Raw genomic sequence first — 23,397 nt, 5'->3', positions numbered from 1 at the left:
AGCTCACACAGGCGGAGCTGTGCAGGGTACAGGACAGGACCCACAGACACCAACCTGACGGAGCTCACTGGCAGAGACCAAAGTTGCAACGATGCAGGAAAGCCACAACTACTCACCGTTTACTCGGGGCACTACAAGTTAGAAGCTGGTTTTCAGAGCAGTCATTTAAGTATGACAGGTCATTAGGGAAATAAAAACTTAGTGAGAAAAGAACAGTGAACAGTATCTATAAATGCAAGATTGTTTAAATTAAAAAAAAAAAAAAAAAAAAAGCATCAGACCCCAGACATGGTAATGCATTCTAATTCCAGTCCTAGTAGGGTGGAAAACAGAGGGTGGGGAGTTTAAGGCTGGCTTGGACAACATGAGATCCTACGCCCCACACCCTGTGAAAAAAGGGTGTAGAAAAAGAGCTCAGTAGATCCAGCAAGCTTTGAGGCCCTGAGCTCAATCTTCAACATCACAAAGAAGGAGGGAGTAATACTGTTCCACACAGGTAGTCTCGGAAGGTACCTTGAGCTCCACACAATCCCTGTCCCAAGTGAGCACGCACGCGCACCGCGCGCGCGCACACACACGCGCACACACACACACACACACACACATATACACGGTTCACTTATCTTTCAGGAAACCTCACAAAGACTGAGCTGTTGAGGAGTCTGGGCAAGGTAACTTTCATTCCCTGTACAAAGCACTTGCTGGGGAGCCCAAACACAAAATGGAACACATGCTGGAGAGTGACAATGACACAAAAAACTGAGCTGCCTTGAGCCTGAGGTCTTCAGAGAGCACTGTTACAGTCCTGGAGCCAAGCACATACCACATGTGGTATGGCAATCCCTTGAGCAAACCACTATCCACAGCTAAGCCAGAAAAGCTGTGGAAAAGCACAGGGGGTAGGACAACCTGCAGGCAAAGGCAGGGGCTGGCCTTGCTATCCAGAAGGCCTGAGCTCAGCCCACAGAGGGGCCAGCCCAGCACAACCAGCACCAACTCGTAGGATGTTATCTTAAGCATGCAGGCTCACACCTTCCTCTCCAACATGGGAGGTGGGACCAAGGCAGCTGCATTTGCTAACACCTCTACAGGATCCTCACTTGCCCTTGGCTGAAGGACCTGACCTGTTGGAGAGAGAGGACACTTTACTTGGAGACCAGTGTCCCAGCTGCAACACTGTAAAAGCCATTCTTCAGCCAGTGCCCCATCTGGGGAGGAAGCTGATGAGACCAGGCACCAAACAGGAGGATTCAGACTCAGACAAAAGCAAGCTAACTACACACCTCATTGTAAACAAGGTCAGTCACTACATTGTAATTCCAGATCTTCTAAAAGAGGCAATTCTGGAGGCAAAAATGTCATGGGTGATCTGATTTCCAAACTGTCAACAAGCAATGTGACTCCATAATTGAAGGTAGCAGCCTCCAAGACACACACTACTTACAACTCTGAAAGTGTGCCCGTTCTCTTGGCCCATGGGGCACTTTCCCCATAGAAACAGTAATTAAAAAGGCTGGATTACTATGGGAGCCCACAGTAGCAAAAAACAGCCATTCTCAGCAACGGTGACAGTTCTGGAAGTGTCTGAAGGTGCTTCTGGCTGTTTCAGTGAGGGACACTGCCAGCTTTTATGGTATGTTGAAGATGCTGGGAACCCTGCCAGATTAAGAACTGTTCCATATCCCCAACCCCTAACACATTCATTTAGGCAAACCCTCTTTTCTATTACGACCCAAGATTAGAATCAACGTTACTTTATAAACCACCATGAAAACATACATACATGACTATAATCTGAGATCTCTAAGACCACAAAATTAGGAAGAAAGCAACAGCTTGGTTTGAGCAGGAAAAAGCATGAAGTTCTTCAGGAGGCCACCACCCTAACAATCAAAATAGAGGTTCTGTCAGGTCTGTGGTCCAACCTTATGTGTATCCTGACCACACAGGAGCCCAACACCTGCTACTATGCAGTACACGAGCTGCCAGCAGGAGATGACTCTCTGGGGCCTTAGTCTTGGACTACACCTCCACTCACGCCCTTCAGCACTCAACCCAGCAACAATTTTGAGAAATGTTACAAATCTGTATGTGCAATTATTATCAGCATAACGGAACAAAGATGCCACCAGTATCTCTCCCTCCTCAAAGAATGTTCACTCAAAAGAAAAAAAAAAAAAAAAAAAAAAAAAGATGGCCTATTTGTCGATCTAAACAGGCCATAACTCCCTTAGGAAAGGCAAGCTTTTAGGAAGACTTAACAGTCCTGAGTCTCCTGAGACAGAGACCTGATGGCAGCAGAGTGCTCATCCACTTTCCTACAGGGAGGCAGGGTGAACTGGAAGGGGCACTCTAAGAACCAGAAGGAAGTCTGAACTAGGACCCTCAATACAGACTACATGTGAACTGGTAGGGGAATTCTTAAAACGGGAAAGCTGGGCAGTGGTTATGCACACCTTTAATCACGTACTCGGGAAGCAGAGATACGTCAACCTCTGGGTTCGAGGCTAGCCTGGTCTACAGAACAAGTTCCAGGATGGCCAAGGAAACACAGAAAAACCCTGTCTTAAAAAAACAAAAACAAAGAGCCACATAGAGCATCATCTAGACAAGAGGACGCTGTCTCTGTGGAGAGATGAGACATCCAGAGCCAGACCCTGCACTTACGGTAAAACCTAGCTACGTGGATCACATGCTTCCAATCTGATTTTGCAATTTCCAAATCCCTAAGCTTTTCAATTCTAGGGTCCCATGCCTGATCTTCTCACCTTAGGGATGTAACAAAAGATCTAGTACATGTTCACATCGGCCACAACCTACTAAATATTTATAAAATATGACATGTATTATCTAATGCATATCACTCCCAAAAGAACTTCACGGAAATTTTTTTAGAATGAGAGTCCCACTCATGAAAACAGGAAGTCTCTCTTCTTGCACTGTCAGTTCTAGTTGTTGAAAAAGGGCACATATCCAAAAGCAAGAGTTACCCTAAACTTGCAACGAAAACACTAGACCTGAGGAGAGCTGTGAAGAAGCCCTGACCCCTGTCCCCTGGGTGATGCTAAACTCAGAATTACTGTAAAACAAAAGGAAGAATTTATGTTTCCTAAAGTTCATTAAGAAGCTTATTAAGGAGGCCTGGAGAGATGGCTCAAGGGTTAAGAGCACTGGCTGTTGTTCCAGAGGTCCTGAGTTCAATTCCCAGCAACCAACCATCTATAATGAGATCTGGTACCCTCTTATACACTGTATAAATAATAAATGAATAAATTTAAAAGAAGCAGCAGCAGCAGCAGCTTATTACGCCAGGCAGTAGTGGCACACGCCTTTAATCCCAGCACTTGGGAGGCAGCACTCTGAGTTCAAGGCCAGCCTGGTCTACAGAGCAAGTTCCAGGGGCCAGGGCTACACAGGGAAACCCTGTCTCGAAAACAAACACACAAAGAAAACACACAAAGAAGAAGCTTATTATAACAAAGTTAAAGATGAAAAGCTGCTGCAAAGAACAACAAACATATTAATGGGCAGTAGTATCTGTGCCATTACTCTGCCCCATTTATACCTGTGGCCACTGCAGTAACAAACTTGGATCCAAAATGACCATCGGGAGAGAGCCGGCAAATGTTGGGGTGCTTGTTTTGAAAGTCTCCTGCAGTGATGCATTCTTCTGAACTCAGGAAATAGGTGTCCTAAGCCAAGAGAGGCAGCATATCAAATTACAGCATGTGTCAGGACAGGCTTCTATTTCTTCTGCAGGAAATATTACCAGCTAGGCAGCCAGATGACCCAGCAGGTAAAGATGCTTGCCTCCAAGACTGACCTGAGTTCAATTCCCAGGCGCCCACAGTGGAAGGCAAGAAACAACTATAAGCTGTGCTCCAACCTCCACGAGAGTGAGATAGCACATGTGAACACACATGCACAATAAATAGTTAAAAAAACATAAACAAACAAACAAAAAACAAGGCAGAGCATTTAAAGCCAGCACTTGGGAAGCAAAGGGAAGTGGAGCTCTGTGAGTTTGAGGCCAGCTTGATTTATATATTGAGTTCCAGGATACCCAAGGGTACAGACTGAGATCCTTGCCTTTAAAAAAAAAAAAAAAAATTTTTTTTTAAGAACTAAGCTACAATGCCTCAAAAATCACAAATACCTGCAATTTCTAGTCATTAGGGATGAATGTTAAAAGCGCTCAAGCTAGCAGGGCAGAAGGTACCGGCAGCCCTCTCCCATTGGTTTCAAGTGCAGATGAGTGGGGTCTGCTGTGCTGGACGTACTCAGCAGGCTGGGTCTTAACCAGGAAGACTGTCTGCAAAGTTATCTGCCAGCTGTGCAGAGACTGGGAGGTCCAAGTCGGCACTACCTGAGTGAGGTTTCGGGCCAAGTCACTCCTGTCTCCGTCTCACCTTATTCCGACTGTATCGGACTGTACCCTTTCGGGTATCTTCTGAGACAAGGTCCGTGAATATCCATCCAACCTTAATGGAAAAGGAAAGCATCTTTTGAGTATCTCCATACAACAGATGGCTTCTGTCCAGGGAGCATTAGAACAATGGCCTTCCTACTCCTGAGCCAGGGAACGCTGAGAGCACAGCTCCTCGGCTCTGTTGCCAGGGAGAAACTGGAACCTCCCTCTGGTGCTGCCATGACAAACATTCATCCATCAAACACCCTCTGCTTAGGACTACTCAGGCCTGTATTTTGTTAGAAGTCACAGCATCTTGTGAATGAGACCAACAGGATGTGGCAAGAAGTTTACGCTCCAAAAAGGAAGACAGACAAGAAGTAAGCAGCAAGGGTTCCTGGGATAGGTCCTCTACAAGGAAGAAACAGATCCCTGCAGAAAGGCACCTAAGATGGAAGGAGTGCTACAACAGAGGCTTCAGCTTGCCGGGCAGCACAAGGGGCAGCTGAGGGCACACATCCAAAGCTGCATCACTGGGGCTCCCTGAAGGCCAATCCTAGAGCTCAGGTGCCGTGCAGCCCTGACCTACACTGACATGGTCTGCATGCTCTATCATCGAGGCGTGCCTTGGCCTCCAGAGCCAGAAGACAGTGAGCTAGACTGCCAGAGTGGAGCTGCAGGCCAAGCAATGCATCCACTTCCATCCTTGAGGAACTGACCGATGGCCGCCACCCTCTCCAACAGAACGAGAGACTACACAGAGGCCTGGCATATGGGTCAGTACTGGTGTAATAGCACTCTGATGACCACACACAAAAAGGACAGTAATACAGAAATCAAGCACAGAGAATCCATTTAATTGGCTCAGTCCAGATTAGCTGAGGTAAGAGCAAAGAACATGGGTTTTGACAAATAACCTAAGTAACTCCAGACGCTGCCATGATGTTATGAAGCACAAGCCTGCATCACACACAGCTCTAAACACTGGGCCAGTTTCTCTTCTCAACAAAAGAGCTTCCAGAATTTGTGCTAAACTGTGACCGATACAAAGATGCTGGGTCCACAATCTGGAGGGTGTTTCTGCCTCAACACAGTAAAGCCATGTGGGACTTCCCAGTCGTGCTTCTAGGCTTTCCTGCCTACCCAGAGAGAGGGAAGATGAAGCGACCCACACAGATCACTGTCCAAATACAGGACAAAACCTCCAAAGCTACTAATACTGAACTTCCACGATGTGTTCCAATCCATGGTTCAAAAAGCCTGTAAACCCAAACAAGCCAGGGCGGCAGCCTATGCCGATAGTCCTCACAGCGAGGCTGAAGCTGGAGGACTTAAGTCTGAGGTCAGTGTGAGCTACAAAACAAGAAAGCGTCTTAAACCAAACCACACTCTACCATTCCTACCACCATTATCAAGAGTGGGACAAACCACGGAACGGACTGAAAGGACTCTCCTCCTACCCACTAATTGTCCCAGAGACCAAGAAAACTGCAGGTTCAGTGACCTCCATTATACACAGGAAATCCAATGCTCATGTAGGACGGACACTAGCACCAAGTACCCACGGCAGAGAGTGAAGCAAGCCACACGAACAGTGAACACACCTATAGAGTGTGTGCAGTGTGTCTGCAGGAACTGTGGCTATCAGGTTGGAAAGGTATGTCTTCATACCTCATTATTTGGTCTTTATAGATGAAGTCTTGCTCTATGCACCAGGCTAGCCTTGAACTCTTGATCAGCCTGCCTCAGCCAGCAGAGTGTTGGGGGGGCGGGGACAATGACAGAGTCGACATATATGTGCCATAACGCTCAGCTTTGCATTCATACTTTAGAAAATGTTTTTACCTCCCTCTAAGTCAGAGAACCATCAAACCCATCAGCAGCAATAACATAGCTGAGGAGATGAAAGGGTGGGGCCTACACTTGATCTTGTCAGCTGGGGGTTTGGTCCCAGACTGAGCCACTCCATCTGTTTGGATTTCCCCAGTAGGAGCCCAGGCTTCCCCAAAGGCCATCTGGCTGGCAGAGGCCTCGTACCTTCCTCAGGCCAAGTTTGGCAGCAATCTCATCAACCACCTCAGCTTTCGGATCTTCCAGAAGCTCCAGGCTGTTCTGCGTACCAATCTACGAGGAAGCACAGTTAGGAAGCACTGAGACAGACTTGCAACCTCCACTCCCACCCACCAGCCACAATGCACCCGAGACATCTACAGCTACAAACACAAAAGGGCCTGAAGGAAGGCTGCCTCTGCTGTTTGCTTGAAAGGTGCCTTCACTTGGGGAACAGAGCTGCTTTCAGAACTCCCACAGATGGGTAATTCTGCTTTAGACAGCTTGGCTAGCAAGAAGACTGAAGCTGCAAGGTAGCAGACATCCCAGAACCACCTTGATGCATTGTACCCTTCTGCTGTAGAAATGACAGACCCTTGGTCCTATGGTCAAGACACTGAGCCAAAGGGACTATCTAACAACAGAACCAGAACAGACAGCTCAGACTGTAACCTGCTCACCACGAGGGGAACATTCAGCCTGAGCACTTGGTCAGCTCTGGCTACGGCTGGCACATATGCAACCTAAGCTGCTAACAGGGGCTGGCCGGATGGCTGAGCAAGTTGAGCCGCCAACAGTGCCAACTTGAGCTTATCCCCAGAATTCTTATGATGGAAAGAGATAACCCACTCCTGCAATTTCTCTTCTGACCTCCATTTGTACACACAAATCAATATAAAAAATGTAGAGGAAACAATATTTTAAGTGATAATAGGTACACTTCCTGAAGTAGACAAAATATTTACTCTCCATGTAAATGCAGCTCCAACATCAGGAGGAAGTATCATGTTAATCCAAAACCCCAGTTAGAGGGGTTAAAAAGAAAGGACGTCCCAAACTATGAGACTTTAATGGAATACAACCTTGTAAATTAAAATTCTAGCAGAAGAGAAATGACTTTATATTTGCTGGATTTCATCAAGTAGAACACATGTCAAAACCAACCTGGGGTAAATATGAGATACTTGCCCACCATCAAGGTGACATGGGCTACCTTGCTATGGGTACATGGCCTTAAGACGTCAAAGAATTCAGCCTCTGAGACCCGATACTGATGAGAGCAGTCAGAATGCCAGAAGTTTCTGTTCTTTGCCCCCAAATACGAGTAGGTATAGTTGTTTTGGCATTTGGGGCACTGGGGAGGTCTTTTGAGACAGCCTCGTTATGTGGCTGTCAGATCTCAAAGTCACTACGTAGACTGGGTTGGCCTCAAAACTGCAAGGATCCTTTGCCTCTACTTCCTCAGCGCTAGGATTACTGGTGTTGGCTGCCACACCCTACTTTTTTTTTAAGACAGTTTCTCACTTGGACTCAGATTCAATATGTAGCACATCCTGGTCTTGAACTTCAATCTCCTGCCTTGATCTCCCAAGCACTTGGATATAAGGGGTGAGTGTCCACCCTGAGCCTCCATTATGCTTTTAGTATAACTGCTACACTGTCCGTGACAGAGATGTACAAAACTGAGCTGAGGCTCCGTGCTCACAAAGCAGCACTTCAATCGGAGAGCACTCCATAATCCAAGGTCTGCATGAGTGGCTTTCACTGTAGGGTGTCAGGCACCACTGACCACTTCTTTGTGAACAAAGCAACACACGAGACTTCTACAATCTCACACAGCTCAATACAAATGCCAAAGCGTCAAAGTGGGGTGGCACACACAGGGAATCTGCTACAAGGCAGGGATGACACGTGCACTTCCGCAGAAACCACACACTGCACTCGTGTCCGCAGGCCCAGGATCACGTGAGGCCCTGGGTCAGATGATCTAGAAAGCAAGTGAAGTGAGAGGTGCAGAGTGACCTCCAGAACACTGAGGTGAGATTTGCCCAGCACGTGTGGTGACCTGAGTTTGATTCCTGGCACCCACGTGGTGGAAAGAGAGAGCAGAGTCCAGCAAGTTCTCTGACCTATCCCCTGTACTATGGCGTGCAGTCACACACACATATAAAGACACAAATACACTACAAAAGAAATAAAGCAAGAATCTATACATTTGTTTCCTTTTGGAAGTCAAACTTCTTAGGTTTTTTGACTCAAGGTCTAATGTATCCTAGGCTGGCCTCCAGCTTGTGAGGAACTAGCTCTACAGTCCAGGCTGGCCTTGAACTGACAGAGATCCACCTGTTTCTGCCTCCCAAGCCCTGGAATTGAAGGCATGCACCACAACTGGTCAGTGATCTTAGACTCCCGATCGCCCTGCCTTCACCTCTCCAATGCTGGGGTTGCAGGCATATGCCACCACATGTGAATGATAAAGCAGTAGGGACAGAACCCTGAGCTTTGTGAGTGCTGGGCAAGTACCATACCAAAAGAGCTATAGCCTAGCCCTATGGACTGTGATCTTATTCTCCAATAATTATCACATGGATGTGTAATGTGTGCATGCCCAAGAGTACACAAGAGATAGAGAAGTTATAGAAAAAAAACAAAGAGAAAGAGGCCTCCTGGAAGGCAGTTCCCAGCGCCTCAAGCACAACCTCAGACCTCCATACACAGTAGCTCCTACACTCACATACCTGAGGAGGCTCATAAATTGCAGCCACTTCAGCCCTGATGCCAAGGGGAATGTCCTTGTGCTCTGTGTACCGTCCATACAGGTACCCAAAGTGTTGGTTTCCTGTCTTTCTCCAGAAGTCGAGGAAGCGGTCAGCAACAGTGTGATTCTCAAACATGATATTGTCCACATGTCTGTATTTCTGCAGAGTTAACAAAAGGAGGCTTAAATGAAAACATTCTATTAGAAACAATGTTGTTTTTTAAGAACAAACCTATTGAAAACATTTATCTAGGGTTTTGTTTTGTTTCTTGGTTTTTCAAGACAGGGTTTCTGTGTGTAACAGCCCTGGTTTCCTAGACCTGCTGTGTAGACCAGGCTGGCCTTGAACTCAGAGAGATTCACCTACCTCTGCCTCCCAAGTGCTTGGGATTAAAGGCATGTGCCACCACCCCTGGCCTAGCTCTGGCTTTGGGTTTGTTGTTGTTGTTTGTTTAAGATTTGTGTTTTGTTTTCTGTTTTGTTTTCCTTGTATGTATGTCTACACACCCCCTGCATGCATGGCCTCAGACTGTAATTATAAAAAGCTGTGTGTGGGGACCAAACGCAGAACGTCTGCAAGAGCAGCAAACACTCTTGCCCTGGTCATACCCCCAGCCCCGGTCATACCCCCAGCCCCGGTCATACCCCCAGCCCCGGTCATACCCCCAGCCCCGGTCATACCCCCAGCCCTGGTCATACCCCCAGCCCTGATCAGTGTTTGTATTTCAGCTTGGACCCAGCCTTAGTTCTTCAAACAAACCCCAGAGGCTTAAAGGTGTGGTTCACAGATGCTGCCAGTGGTACATCACTGACTTACCTAGCCTGAGCACTATAATTTAAGCCCAAACCGAAGAACCTGCTCTGGCCAAGGACAGTGACCAATCCCAACACTCAGGAGACACAAAGAAGATTGCCTTGAGTTTGATGCCAATCTGAACTAAAGGAAAGAGTCAGAGACTGCCTCTAAAACAGGAGGGAGGAAGGTAGAAAGAAAGAGGGAGGGAGGCAGGCACACAAACTGATCTGTTCTTTAAAGATCAGGGGTATAGGGAAAGGAGAATCTGATGAAATTTTATTGACTGATGACCAATAAACTGGAATTAAGCTCACTGTGCTTTTACCTAAAATGGAGGTTTCCAAAGTGCAAAGTAGTAAGAATGACGGAAGAAAGGAAGATTAAAATTCCAAAGACTCTCAAAATCTATAGTCTCCAAGGAGCTAGATATGACGGGCAGAGCAGGAGAAGGACACAATGAGTGGTTTTCATTAGCCACAGAGACAGGCAGGAAGCCAGAACAGCGTTCTCCTGAGCCAGGCTCCTCTGAGCCCGAGCAGATCTCTGAACAGATGCTGGGAGCCTTTGTGACTAACTTCCATGTAATACGTTCTTAAAGGCAAAGTCACAATCACTGAGCATTTAAAAATCTCCAAGAAAATCCCACCTCCCAAAATAAACAACAAAATAACTAAAATACATTTAGAAGGGGGATCTGAAGAGAAGATCAGTGGTTAAGAGCACCAGCCTCTATCAGAGGGGCAGAGGTTCAGTTCCCAGCACTCAGTGGCCTGTACCTCTTGGTTTAGGGCCTCCAAATCATCTTCTGGCCATGTGCATACACAACACATACACCCAGGCAGGCAACTACTCACACACATAAAATGAAAATAATAAATATATTAAAAAAAAAAAGACTTTTAAAGAAAATCCATCCTTGAGCTAGAGATGGCCCAGCAGTTAAGAGCACTGGCTGATCTTCCAAAGAGCACAAGCAAACCAAACGGAAGCGAAGGCCTTACCCCACCTGCTGCCCAGAAACTTATCCTTCATCTGTATCTGTCACAGAAGGTAGGAGGTTAGCCTAGAACACCAGGAGCTAGAGAGGCGCTCCGCAGTAAGTAAGAGTACCTGCCGCCCTTCCACAGGAGCCAACTTTTGTTCACAGCACCCACATGGGGGATCCACACTCCCTGTAACTGCCTCCAAGATCTGACTCCCTCTTCTGCCCTATTCAGTTACCTGACCTCAGGCACACATCCCACAGACACACAGTGTACATGTGACTAAAGCCCTTCGTGGTGGAGCACACCTTTAATCCTAGCACTTGGGAGGCAGGTGCAGGCAGATCCAGCCTGGTCTCCAAATCAAGGCTCAGGACAGCCACTACACAGAGCTACACAGAGAAACGCTGGCACAAAGACAAAAACAAACAAACAATAACTGAATGAATGAATGAATGAATGAATGAATGAAACAAACAAACAAATAAAACACCACAAAATTTGCCACAAAGAAGGTGTCCACTTGTTAGTCAAAAAAACAAACCTCAGGAACACAGTGGAGTCTCACCTGTCTGTTAAGCGTGATGGCACTAGGCTGGCATTTGGTACAAATACCATTTGGCCATGGGAGATGTCCCTCACATCCTGACTTAATCTTGCAGCTGATGTTCTCCAGGGCAACAAACTTCCCCCTGAGGGAGAAAACAGTGACTCAGTTAAGCATAATACTGGAGAGTCAAGCAGGAGACGAGCAGGTGCCTGCAACAGCTTACAGCCACTGTCAGTGCTCCTGGGGGCAAGAGCCAAGGCAACGCACTGAGGGCGTTCTAGTGAAGCGGAAGCGCCCGTCTTCTGGTGTCTGCAGGGGGCGCAGCTCTCCTTAGCCAGGAGGCGTTCGAGAACACTGTTGAGAGCCCACTATCTAACTGGTGTCACTAGGAGAAAGTGCAGCTATGACCGTAACCAGCAGGAAGCAGGCAGAACTGTGTACCCTCTCACCCACAAACCCTTTCTCTCTACAGCTGGTATTGGGCATTGGAAGGGACTGGGTAGAGTAGGGAGAAAAAAGATGACAGAAATGTGAAGAGGTGTTTTAAAGCGCGCCAACAATAACTGATAAAACTTTATGCATGTTTAATGCACACAATGTGAGCTGTTTTGTTTTGTTCTGTTTTAAATAAAAACTGTATATTTTTGGTGTTGGTGATGATTCAATACTTAAGACGCTGCGGATGCCAAACTTGCGATGAGTTAAGATCACCTTGCCTTGGCCAGGTGTAGGTGGAAGTACACCTGTAATCCCAGCACTAGGGAGGCAGAGGCAGGCAGGTCTCTGAGCTCGAGGCCAGCCAGGTCTACAGAGTAAGTTTTAAGATAGCCAGGGCGACACACAGACACCCTGGCTCAAACAAACAAAAAATTAAAGATATTTTGGGTGTCAGCAGGTTGTCAGAGAAAAGCTACAATCAGGTAGGCATTTTCAACAAAAATGCTGCTAACCTGGACTCAATGTCATCTCCTCCTATCAGTGATAGGAATTACAAAGCTACCAGGAGTTCTGCTTTTCTCTGGACAGGTCTATCAAAAGGAGCTATGCAGACACATTCAGGTTAAAAAGAAATCAAATGCAGCCAAGAATGACAGTATACATCGATGTCAGCACCCAGCAGCTAAGGCAAGAGGAGCTCAAGTTTAAGACCAACCAGAGCTACCTAGCAAAGGCTGTGGTAAAACCAAGCAAAACCAGCCTTAGTTCACTTTTTTAGCCACTGCCACCACCAGCATTCAGGGAAAGAGGAGGCTGCTTATGCAACCCACCTGACCAAGTCTGTAAACTAGAGGCCCTGTGGCAGCAGAATGCAAGCCATGGTTTGTGTTGTGGCTTCAGGCCCATTAGAGTTGTAAAAGTAAAGCTGACAAACATGGAGCGCCCTGGGGAGCTAAGATTAGAGCCGAGACCCTCACGGAGTAATTGTCTTTCTGAAAAGCAGAAGGCAGCGGAGACTCCCAGACTTCCAGAGCACCTCCACACCTGCCAGCGGCTGGGAGTCTTGCCTGTATCTCTGAGCACTGTGACTGTACAGCTGGGATGTGCCAGTCTCTCTCCCAGCTTCAAGACTCTACTGCAGTCAAGACTCTACTGCTTTCTGCACGGCCTTGCTTTACTTCCACACTCCCATGCCCAGTGACTATAAGAAAAAAATCGTCAGAAATGCATGAAACCTTTGCAAGCCGGGGCCACAGCGAATACGTACTTGTCGGCCCCTCCCGTCAGCTTCCGGATGTAGGCATGGAAGGACATGTGCTTCACGGGCGGCTCCAGGTGGTTCAGATAGTCCTCGTCAAATGGCTGTCAAACCGCGCACAGAAGATGAGTGCTGACGGGTCTGCCGGGGTACGCGAGACCGGACAGCACAGAGGCAGTGAAGGGGCCCAAGCTGGTCTTCATTATTTCAAGGTTAGAATCAGGTTTCTCTCTCTACTAGTTACATTTTTTCAAGATAAAATGAACTATTAAATCACAAAAGCCCTAACTACGTCACAAGAGGCCTGAGGATACAGCTTAGTGATAGTGTTTGCCCTTCAAAGGCAAAGTCCAGAGTTCAATCCTCAGTGTCTCTCTCTCTCTCACACACACACACACACACAGAGAGAGAGAGAGAGAGAGAGAGAGAGAGAGAGAGAAAGAAATCAACAAGAAACCTAAGACTCAGACATACAAATCAGAACCACGACAAGCAGTAACTGAGAAGCCCAGCCATGTGTCAGAGAAGAATTATCTAGGAAGCCAACTGTACATATCCCTTCATCACAGCAACACAAATGCCTCAGCCATTCATAATCCCCCCTCGAAGGTCACTCCCATAAATAATTCTTAGATTCCCTGTGCCACTTGTACTACTGGGAATATAAAGCCCAAGACAATAAATAGAAACATTCTCTTAAGAGCCAAAACACCCAAGTCTAGGGACATGAAGTGCTGAGGCAGCTCTTCCAGCCGCTGGCCACTCTCTCCACACAGACTCACCTCCAGTGGGACACAGTGCACACACTTCCCCAAGGGGCCATGGCGGCATCTGCAAAGCGCACAGGGTACAAGAAAAGCACAGGGACACAAAGGTTATTTTCCGTTGCTATTTAATATTTTTGGTATTTAAAATGTACATCACACTTGAGCCAAGTGCTTCCCTACAATTGAAGGGTTACTGCTGATAGCACACACATGAACGTTTTCACTGGGATAGTTATCATCCGTTCTGATATGTATCGGAACAGAGCTACCAGGCGGGATGACAGAACCCTGTAACCCTGGCACTCAGGGAGCGGAGGCACGAAGACTCCAGCACGTTCAAGGCAAGACTGGCTCACAGGGCTACACAGGGGGGGCCTGTCTCAAGAGAATGAGAAAGGGGTAGAGGGGAAAAGAAGAATGAGGAGGAGAAGAAATGGAAAGGGGAGGGAAAATGAAGAAAAAGTTAAGTGAAAAACCTGACTAATACATTAGCCTCATGGTTTCATCAATATGAACTACCTAACCAGCTAAAACTGAAACAGTTGTGCTTACCAAGCACACAAGGTTATGTTCAATCTCCAGCATGAAAAATAACATGTTTCAAAGCCACTTTAAATGTTCAAGAAAAAGCTGGGCAGTGGTGGCACAGGCCTTTAATCCCAGTACTCAGGAGGCAGAGGCAGAGGCAGGCCGGTCATGTGTACAAAGTGAATTCCAGGACAGCCAGGGCTACACAGAAAAACCCTGTCTCGAAAAAAAAAAAACAAAACAGAAAGAAAGAAAAAAAAAAGGTAGACTCCATGCTTCCTACGTCACTGAGAAGCAGGCTCATTTCTGAGGAGCAGAATTAACCTACGTGAGCATGCTCTGTAAGAAAGCTAACAGAGCCATGAAAGCCCAGATTACAGTGAGGCCCCTGGAAAGAACACAAATAGAAGGGGTCTCAGAGGCTCCAGCACTATAGCTGAGCAGCATGTGTGGCTACTCCAGTTGACATAAAAGTTGCTGACGTAGCATTTAGAATACCAGTATCCCAGTGTCAGCACCTTACTGCATTTACAGAGTGATCAACTTAAAAAAGACCTACTGCGGGGACAAAAAGCCTCCACTCACATAATTTCACATCTCTGAGTGTAAAACCAGATGTTTCTAACTGGCTTCTCTATTTTACTTTTTAGTTTTAATCTTATTTTATGTGTATGAGTATTTTGCCCTTCTGTTGCCTGCACACCATGTGCCCGGCCCTCTCAGAGGCCAGACTACTGTAAACCATCATGAATCAAACTTGGATCCTCTGCAAGGACAGCAAGCACAAGGACCATGCACAGAGAGGACCTAGACCCCCTGCTCAGATGTATCCCATAGGCAGCTCAGTCTCCAGATGGGCCCCCTAGTAAGAAGAGAAGGGGCAGTCTCTGACATGAACTCAGTTGCCTGCTCCTTGATCACTTCCCCATTGATGGGGTGACCTAGCCAGGCCACAGAGAAAAAGGATCCAGGCAGTCCTGGTAGGACCTGATAGGCTAGGGTCAGACAGTAGGAGGAGTATCTCCCCTGTCAGTGGACTAGGGGGGAGGAAGAGGGGAGGAAAAGGGAGGGAAAATGGGACTGGGACCTGGAGGAGATGAGGGAGGAGGCTACAACTAGGATACAAAGTGAATAAATTGTTAATAATAATAATAATAATAGAACAGCAAGCACTCTAACTGCTAAGCCATCTCTCCAGTCCCTAACTGGTTTCCTTAAAAAGAATTGCACAAAATTCTAAAATTAAGTAACGCACACATCCACACAATAGCACTGCACATAGCCTGGCACAAAGTGAATTGAAAGGAGCAGATCTGCAGATCAGAGATTCACTAGAGGGAACACACTGGTACCCAGTGTTCAGAATACTACTCTGTTGGTAGTCATCCTATTGCTCCCGAGAGGTCACACTGGTAAACACTCAGCCATCAGGCCCTCTACTCCTACCTCTGATGGTGGGAGCAAACATTATCTCAAGGGACATCAAAATAGACCGCACCTGTCTCCACACACCTTTTGAATCTCTTAGTGTCCACATAGTCCTAAACATTTCATGTGGGATCTATGTTCAAGTTTCAACTACCAAAGTTGCCAAGATAACATGCAGTAAAATAATGAGAAAACATGAGCAAACGCAGACTGTTCCCCTTTAACAATGCTAATGTGAAACGTATTTCAATATTTGTTTTTTGAGACAGGGTCTTATGTCTGGCCTGAGCTCACTATGTAAGCCAGGCTGACCTTGAACTTGCCCCTACGTGCTGAGGTCACTGAAGTTGCCACCCGCAGCTCTTACACACTTCCTTTACTGACCGTTAGTTAAGCCTCATATGCAGGAGCTGTGAGGAGCACTTACAGCTGCGGGTCGCGGCTCCTGTAAATCTTTCCATCCTGCTTGCTGAGGTACTGATCGATCTCATCTTCAACCACATTGGGAGCACCAAAGGCCTTTAGCCCTCCTGAGGTTGATGTCTCCATTTCAGCCGAGGGTCCAGCGAGGTTGGAGGGGAAAAGGAACAGCAAGTCGCCATGCCTGTTCAAAGGACAGAGTATCACAACGTCATCCTCCCCTCCAAAACCACACCACAGTCTGCTGTGGACCCAACAGCTTCAAAAGACAGATGGTACCATTTAAAGGCCCACATCGGGAAGTTCCGCCTGTACGAGCAGAGCATGCTTTGTTTCGTGGCATTGTACACACTAGTACAGATTTTCTAAGCAATTCATTGTAAAAACTATGAAATACACCTAGCAGTCTCACTGCGTGTGTCAACACCACTGTGCTCACCTGGGCCTGGGGCAGCCCTTCCTGTTCCTGGTCTGTCTGCCTCTAACTCCTCACCTCAGTCAGCTCTCCACTCATAGCTATCTCTCTAGGTCACACACTCAGGCCATGCTCAGATCTCTGTCACACATGCACGAGGTAAATACCGACTCACAAGCATCCAGACAGATGTAAAAGTTATTTCACACCTTGCTCTTCGCATCTACAGGCCTCATTCAACAACTCCCCAGGATTAATCCTGACTGTCCTGGTTGGTGGGTTTTTGTTTTTTGTTGTTGTTTTGGTTTGATTTTTTTTTTCTTATCAGCTTGACATGATCTAAAGTCATATAATAGGGTACCACAATTGAAAAAAAACGTCTCAGTAATACTGGCTGTAGGCAAGCCTTGGGCATTGTCTTTGTTGTTGCTGGCGGTGTTTTTAATCTGAGGCCAGGCATCTTTTTTGATTTTATGTACACTGGCCCTTTGCCTGAGTGTCTGTCCAAATGCTGTCAGATCTCCTGAACAGGCGTCACAGACAGCTGGGAGCCGCCATGTGGGTGCTGGGGACTGCACCTGGGCCCTCTGGAAGAGCAGCCAGTGCTCTCAACCAATAAGCCATCTCCCCACGCCCCTGTGGGCATTTTCTTAATTAGCAATTGATATGGAAGGGTGCAACCCTTTGCTGGCGGTACTAGCCCTGGGCAGGTGGTCCTGGGGTGTTTAAGAAGGCAAGCTGATCAAGCTCTAAAGGAAGAGCATTTCTCCATGGCTTCTCGTCAGTTCCTGCCTTGTTCTCCCTCAGTGGACTGCAACCCAGGAGAGAGAAGCCAAATAAGCCTTTTTTCCTCCCCAAGCTTCTTTTGGTTGTGGTGTTTTATCACAGCAATAAATAAGACAGTGACTTATTTAAAAACCAAACAAGCCGTGTCTCACTCTGTAGCCTAGGCTAGCCTCAAACTCAAAATCCCCCTGCCTCTACTTAGCACCTGAGTGCTAAGACTACAGGTGTGTGCTACCACATTTAGCTCACCACACTGGAGCACATCAGCTGGGTTCTGCCACTGTGAAGAATACACCCACAAGCAGATGCCAACACTTTCACTCTGATCAGGCAGATTTCAGGCACAGCCTCCTTCTGTTCCAAGACTGTGGAAGGTCTGCTTTCCAAAGAGAAAGCTTGCTTGCTTTCTCCTTGCTGTGCTCTATCTGGACATGACCTGCAGCTTCCTCTCTGAAGCTATTCACACAACCACTGTGAGTCATGCCTGACCTGAGGTGGCTGTGGCACTAAAGCAACTCCAGCCTTTGAAGATGGGAGGTGACAGAGCATTTAACAAGCTTTCAGCTGCCATCAACAGGATGCACAAGACAGAAGCTGAAAGAACTGGCCCAGTGCTGAACAGCAAGCCACAAGAAAAGCACTGTCTGCAAGTACAAACTGCAAGACACGCAGCCTCCCAGGAGCACGGCCAGCTGCCCTTGCCTCCTCAATCTTCTGTAATGCACAGGCAATAAACCTGCCAAACTGTAACCAGACTTCTGCTTCTAGCAGTGGATTAAATATTCCTAAACACCCTCTAGCTATAAAATACTTGGCTCAGACACTGGATCAATTCTAACAAATATACCGTAAAAATACTGCTGAGCTCTAAAGGTAAAGAATACCCAGGGATCAAAAGCCAGCAGTAAAGCCAGTAAGAACAGAAGAGGACACAGCAGCTGTCCCTCGGCCAAGACCAGGATGAAAAACTTGAGGCTGAGAGACTGCAGTGTTCACTGGGCAACAGGAGACAAGCCCTGAACTCCCTGCCCACATAAGACTGCTGAGCCTGAAACTCCCACAGAAACCCAAATGATCAGCCAGGCTTGTGGTGCACACCTGTAATCCCAGCACTTAGAAAGGTAAAAGCAAGAGGATCACAAATTCAAGGTCAGCCTTAGCTCAAGTTCAAGACCCATTTGGATAACATGAGACTCTGCCCTTAAAAAAAAAAGAAAAAACAAGCAAACAAAAAGCCCCAAATGACAAAAGGAAGTCTGAACAACTGAGAGAATCCAGGAACTCAAAATGGGAACCAAGAAGAAATGGCGTCTGCTTTCCCCAGATGCACTGCAGGGAAAGTCACCTCCAAGGTTCCAATCAGGCACCTGCATGTAGAGTGGAACCTGGACTGCTCTGGGGATCTGGAGGACCAAAACCAGAAAGGAATACAGCTCCACAGTACCCCCTTGTGCTGACATAAGTAAATGCCACTAACACCAATCCGAAGCAAACAGACTGTCCTAGAAGCCATAGCTCCTCACACCTCCCCCAATAAAAACAAAACTTACAACAGGAAATAAATCCACACAAGCAAGAGTAGCCAGAAACAAGCCTGAGAGAGACAGGCCTAGGGTTCAAATGCTGGACTTACAAGACAAACACAAATTCTGGAGAAAAACCTTCTAGGAAAAAGCTAAGAGCAGTATGGCACCTTGAAGACATCAATAGCCCGGGATGAGGAAACTGACTAGTGTCTTGGCTAGGCCCAGTGAATCAGGCCTGTAAATCAGCTGCTCAGGAGACAAAAGACAAGTCCAAACCTAGCTTGGGCAACACAGAAAGACTACTTCAAAATAAAAAGTTTAAAAAAAAATTGAATAAAAAATGGAGGGCAGAGACCTAGGACTATATAGCACAGCAGTAGAGCACTTGCTCGGCATTCCTAACAATACCGCAAGTTGATACCAGTACAAAAAGTAGGATATTTAACAGTGGGAGCAGCACGGAAGTATGCATCTGTATTCTGAAGCAGGAGGATTCCTACTTAAAAAATAAGTAATATGGAAAGTGAGAACAGATACCCTATACTCCTAAGCAAGACTGCATCACCCAGTGGTCATGCTGACCACTCAGAACTCCATGTTCAGTGGGAGAGCATAGAATCCAGAACAAAGAAAGCAGCTGAATATAACCCATGGGACAAGGAGACAAGGAGGAAGAGACAGTCTCAAACTCAAACTCCTCCTGCCTCTCAGTCTCAGAAGACTGTGTGTGTCAATAAACTCAATCCAAAATTTTTCTTTCTTTTTAAGTTTTTTTTGAGGCAAGGTCTCACTATGGAGCTCTGGCTGTCCTTGAACTCACAGAGATCTGCCTATTTCTGCCTCCGTAGTGCTGGGATTAAAGGTGTTCACTGTTATGCCTGGCTAAGTCATACTATCTTAAAAGAGACAGGCACAGAGGTGTACACTGTAATTCCAGAATGTCCATGAGTAAACTGACAGGTAAAAAAGGGATAAGAAAATGAACAAACATGGTTACCACAGGGACCACCGTAGCTGGCACCTTCAGCCCACAAACAGATCTCAAAGGTAGCCAAAAAGAACAGGAAAAGATACAACACTACACACACACACACACACACACACACACACACACACACAAACCCTAAAAAGGAATAACAGAAATAGATTTCATTACAGAGCAACAATAGCTAAACTAGAAAACAAAAGAGTAAGCTACACAAAGTTCCAACAAAAATCAAATACTATTCTGAAAAACACAAGTAAAATAAAGACAAGTTGCAGTTAATTTTCCAGCTGCCTGTATGCAGGGAGGTCACTAAGTCTTGCAGTGTCTCTCCAGACAGAGGCCGTATGAGGGGGGACATTGAGAAGGCAGCCTCCTCAAGCCAGTGACAGATACTTCACACCTTGATGGCACCTGAATCTTGGACCCCTAGTCCCTACAACAGTAAGGAAACAAATTGATAATGTCCAGGTAATGCTCCATCTATCATTAAAGACACAAACTAAAGCCAATCATAGTATTATAGGCTTATAATCCCAGCACAGCAGAGCAGGGTCCAGGCCAACCTGGACTATACAGAGCTCCAGGCCAACCAGGATAACGTAGTAAGACCCTGTCTCAAAGAAACAACAAAAGATGCAATCTAGAATAGCCCTGAAAGATGTGTTTCAAATGCCTCTGTTCTTTCACTGTTACTGAGGCAGCCCAGTCCACATGGCTTATCTGAAAACTGTTCTCTTGGTAACTGCTTTCTCTTTTCCTCTTCAAGACAAGGTCAACTTGCAATCATCCCGCCTCCAACAGTAAGTTCTGGGTATAACCAGTTAAATTATTTATCTACTTATGAGAACAGTTTTTAAAAACACAGGCAGATGGGTACAGTGGCACATACCCATGATCCCAGCGCTCAGGAGGAAGGGGGCAGAACAGTGAGTCAAGGTTAATTTGCATGGCATATAAAAACCCCATCTCAATAAAATTACATAAAGTCAAACTTCTATAACATTCATGGAGAAACAACTTCGTCCTGGGAGCTGGTGCGACGGCTCAGCAAATGAAGAAACCTGCTGACAGCACAAAGACCTGAATTTGATCCCCAGAACCCAAATGAGAGAACCAGTTTCCCCAAGTTGTCCTCTGACCACTACACCTGAGCATGCACACAAGCATGCACATGAGCACATACAAATGAAATGTAATAATGAAAGGCACAAACTAGTTACAGGATAGACAAACAGGTGCCAAGTATTTGCAGAACAAATAAATGTTATCGCTACGTATTTCTGTTCCCCACATATCCTGATCTATGAACTTAAAAGTAATAACTGTTCTGTCTGGTAAACACACATGCTGACAAATGCCCGGAGGGTAAGCCAAGCAGGCACGTAACTCTCATACACATAAACACTTCTTTAAAAAAAAAGATAGTTCACTAGTGCAGGTGCCCAGTTTAGAGGATGGTAAACAAGCTTGTCTATAAAAAGCCACACAGCAAACATTTTCAACTCTGCAGGCTCCGTCATTTGTTACAATCACTCACTGCTGCACTTACAGCATGAAAGCAGTCAAAAACCATACATGACTGAGTCCTAGGAACACCATAAACTTACAGGTGCACAAGGGGCCGTTGCCAAAGCTTCACTGACACCTTAAGTGAAAATGGGCCACCATATCTCACCTGTCTCCTTAGGAAGCAGGGCTGACATGACCTGACCTCTTCCCAAACAGCTGTGCTCGGAAGTTCTCCCGTCCAGACAAGGTACTGACCTTCAGATATGGACCCAAGACTATAGCCTCCTCCTAACACCATTCCAGAATCCTGTTGTCAACCCTCCTCACCACAACCGATGGCCTAGTGTGACTGCTGCACATCGGCCAAACAATACAACCCTGAGTGTGAGCAGGTAACATAGCCATAGTTAGAGCAGCACCCAGAGGGAAGCAGAGATGCAGGCAGCCTCAGCTGGGACAGTGGCTCTGCTTCCTCAGCTGCCTGTCTCCACTGGCAAGACACTTACTTGATTTTTAGCAAATGGAGGGATTTGCTGGACGACGCTGTTATTTCTCCAGTCTTGTTTCTATTGATGTAAACTGAGAAGCCGTTGTTTTGGAAGCCAAACTCCTTTGCAACCTATAAGCCCCAAACAACAGAAATGCAATGAAACATCTGAGCATCACATAGCACAGGCTGCCAGGACCCATGGAAGACACCTGGTAACGTTAGGAAGAGCTCCTCAGATGCATCCTTGTCATTTCACAAGAAAAGCTACATCAACATGCCAGCACTATTTCAAACACGTGGTCCACAGGAACAAAGGTCTTGCATCAATACTGTGAAAGGTGAACTAGTCAAAGTCGAGGCAATGTGTGGCGAGATAACCGCTGGTTCTGAAATAGTAAAAGCCAAATTCCAATCATAAAAATGGAGTGCAGAATAATGCTCTAAGTTCAGGAAAGCCAGCTGCAGCTAGCAAGGTGTCTCGGCAGGTACAGCGCCAGCTGCCGAGCCTTGTGGCCAGACCCACACAGGGGGAAGAGAGCTGACTCTTGCAAGGTGTGCTCTGGTCTCCACATGTGTACATGGCAAGCACACCATCACTGTCCACCCCAGGGGATAAATAAGTGTAAAAGAATTTAAACATTTTTTTAAGAGAAATGTCAACTGTGCACAGCAGCATACTTGTGTGATTTCAGCACAGGGAAATGGCAATAGGAGTATGAAGTTCAAGGCTAGCCTCAGCTACACAACAGATTCAGGAGACCTTGATGATATGACACAAAACAATGAAAGGGAGAGGGAAAAGAAAGGAGGAAAAAAGGAAAAGAAAACATATAAGCAGGTAGGTAGGTAGGTAAACAGATCATCAACTTGTGCTACTTGGGAGCAATTAATCATTTAACTCAACAGATATTAAGCATCCTATATGCAGATCTCTAGGGATTCTAGGTTGGGAAAAACCAAACAGTGAGACCTTGAAATAAATGGTATCAAATTCTTTTCTGGCTGGAGGTAAAGGCAACAGTGACACAAGGTCTCAAATAGCTCAGGCTAACTTCAAACTTAGAATGTAGCTAAGGCTGGCCTTGAACTCCTGACCCTCCTACCTCCACCTCCCAAGTGAGGCCTGTGAGCTATTTTCAACATAAACAATCTTACCACACAGGCCAATATCAATTTCTTTACAGAGCATAAAGCCATAAAAAAAGGTTACTGAGCACAGGCCATCCTGCCCAAACAATATTCACAGGGCTCAAGACCTGCTTTCAAGCAAGTTTGTAAGGGCACAAAAGGCTGTTTTAAAGAGTATTTACTGGGACTTTATTATAATGTAGTGGAATGCCCAGAAAGAGAAAACAGCATGGTGACTCCCTGGGCTACAATGAGGAGAAAAGAGTAGCTTCTGTTTGAGGGAGACAGATTTCAGAGAAGCACATGAAAATGTTCTGAAGACATGTTTCACAGCAATGCAAGAATACAAAACTTTGTATGGAATGAAAAAAAAAAACAAAAACAAAAGAAC

The 23,397-nt window shown here is 46.3% G+C and overlaps 1 protein-coding gene across 3 annotated transcripts in view; it reads right to left on the bottom strand.

Annotated features, from left to right (window-relative positions):
• Nploc4 (NPL4 homolog, ubiquitin recognition factor) overlaps positions 1-23,397 on the bottom strand; it is a 47,664-nt gene that overhangs the window by 17,161 nt on the left and 7,106 nt on the right. For all 3 annotated transcript variants that reach the window (XM_021637404.2, XM_060386258.1, XM_060386260.1), the window contains 9 exons: positions 21,895-22,007; positions 16,172-16,348; positions 13,804-13,852; positions 13,031-13,125; positions 11,344-11,467; positions 8,977-9,156; positions 6,446-6,532; positions 4,410-4,481; positions 3,566-3,692 (listed from right to left, as the gene is read on the bottom strand). In XM_021637404.2, coding sequence (XP_021493079.1) covers positions 3,566-3,692; positions 4,410-4,481; positions 6,446-6,532; positions 8,977-9,156; positions 11,344-11,467; positions 13,031-13,125; positions 13,804-13,852; positions 16,172-16,348; positions 21,895-22,007 — 1,024 coding nt within the window. The remainder of the gene's footprint in view (positions 1-3,565; positions 3,693-4,409; positions 4,482-6,445; positions 6,533-8,976; positions 9,157-11,343; positions 11,468-13,030; positions 13,126-13,803; positions 13,853-16,171; positions 16,349-21,894; positions 22,008-23,397) is intronic.

This window comes from Meriones unguiculatus, chromosome 7 (assembly GCF_030254825.1).
Source record: "Meriones unguiculatus strain TT.TT164.6M chromosome 7, Bangor_MerUng_6.1, whole genome shotgun sequence".
NCBI classification, from domain to species: domain Eukaryota; kingdom Metazoa; phylum Chordata; class Mammalia; order Rodentia; family Muridae; genus Meriones; species Meriones unguiculatus.
Note: the sequence above shows the minus strand (reverse complement) of the source record. Positions and strands in the feature narration are given on the sequence as shown.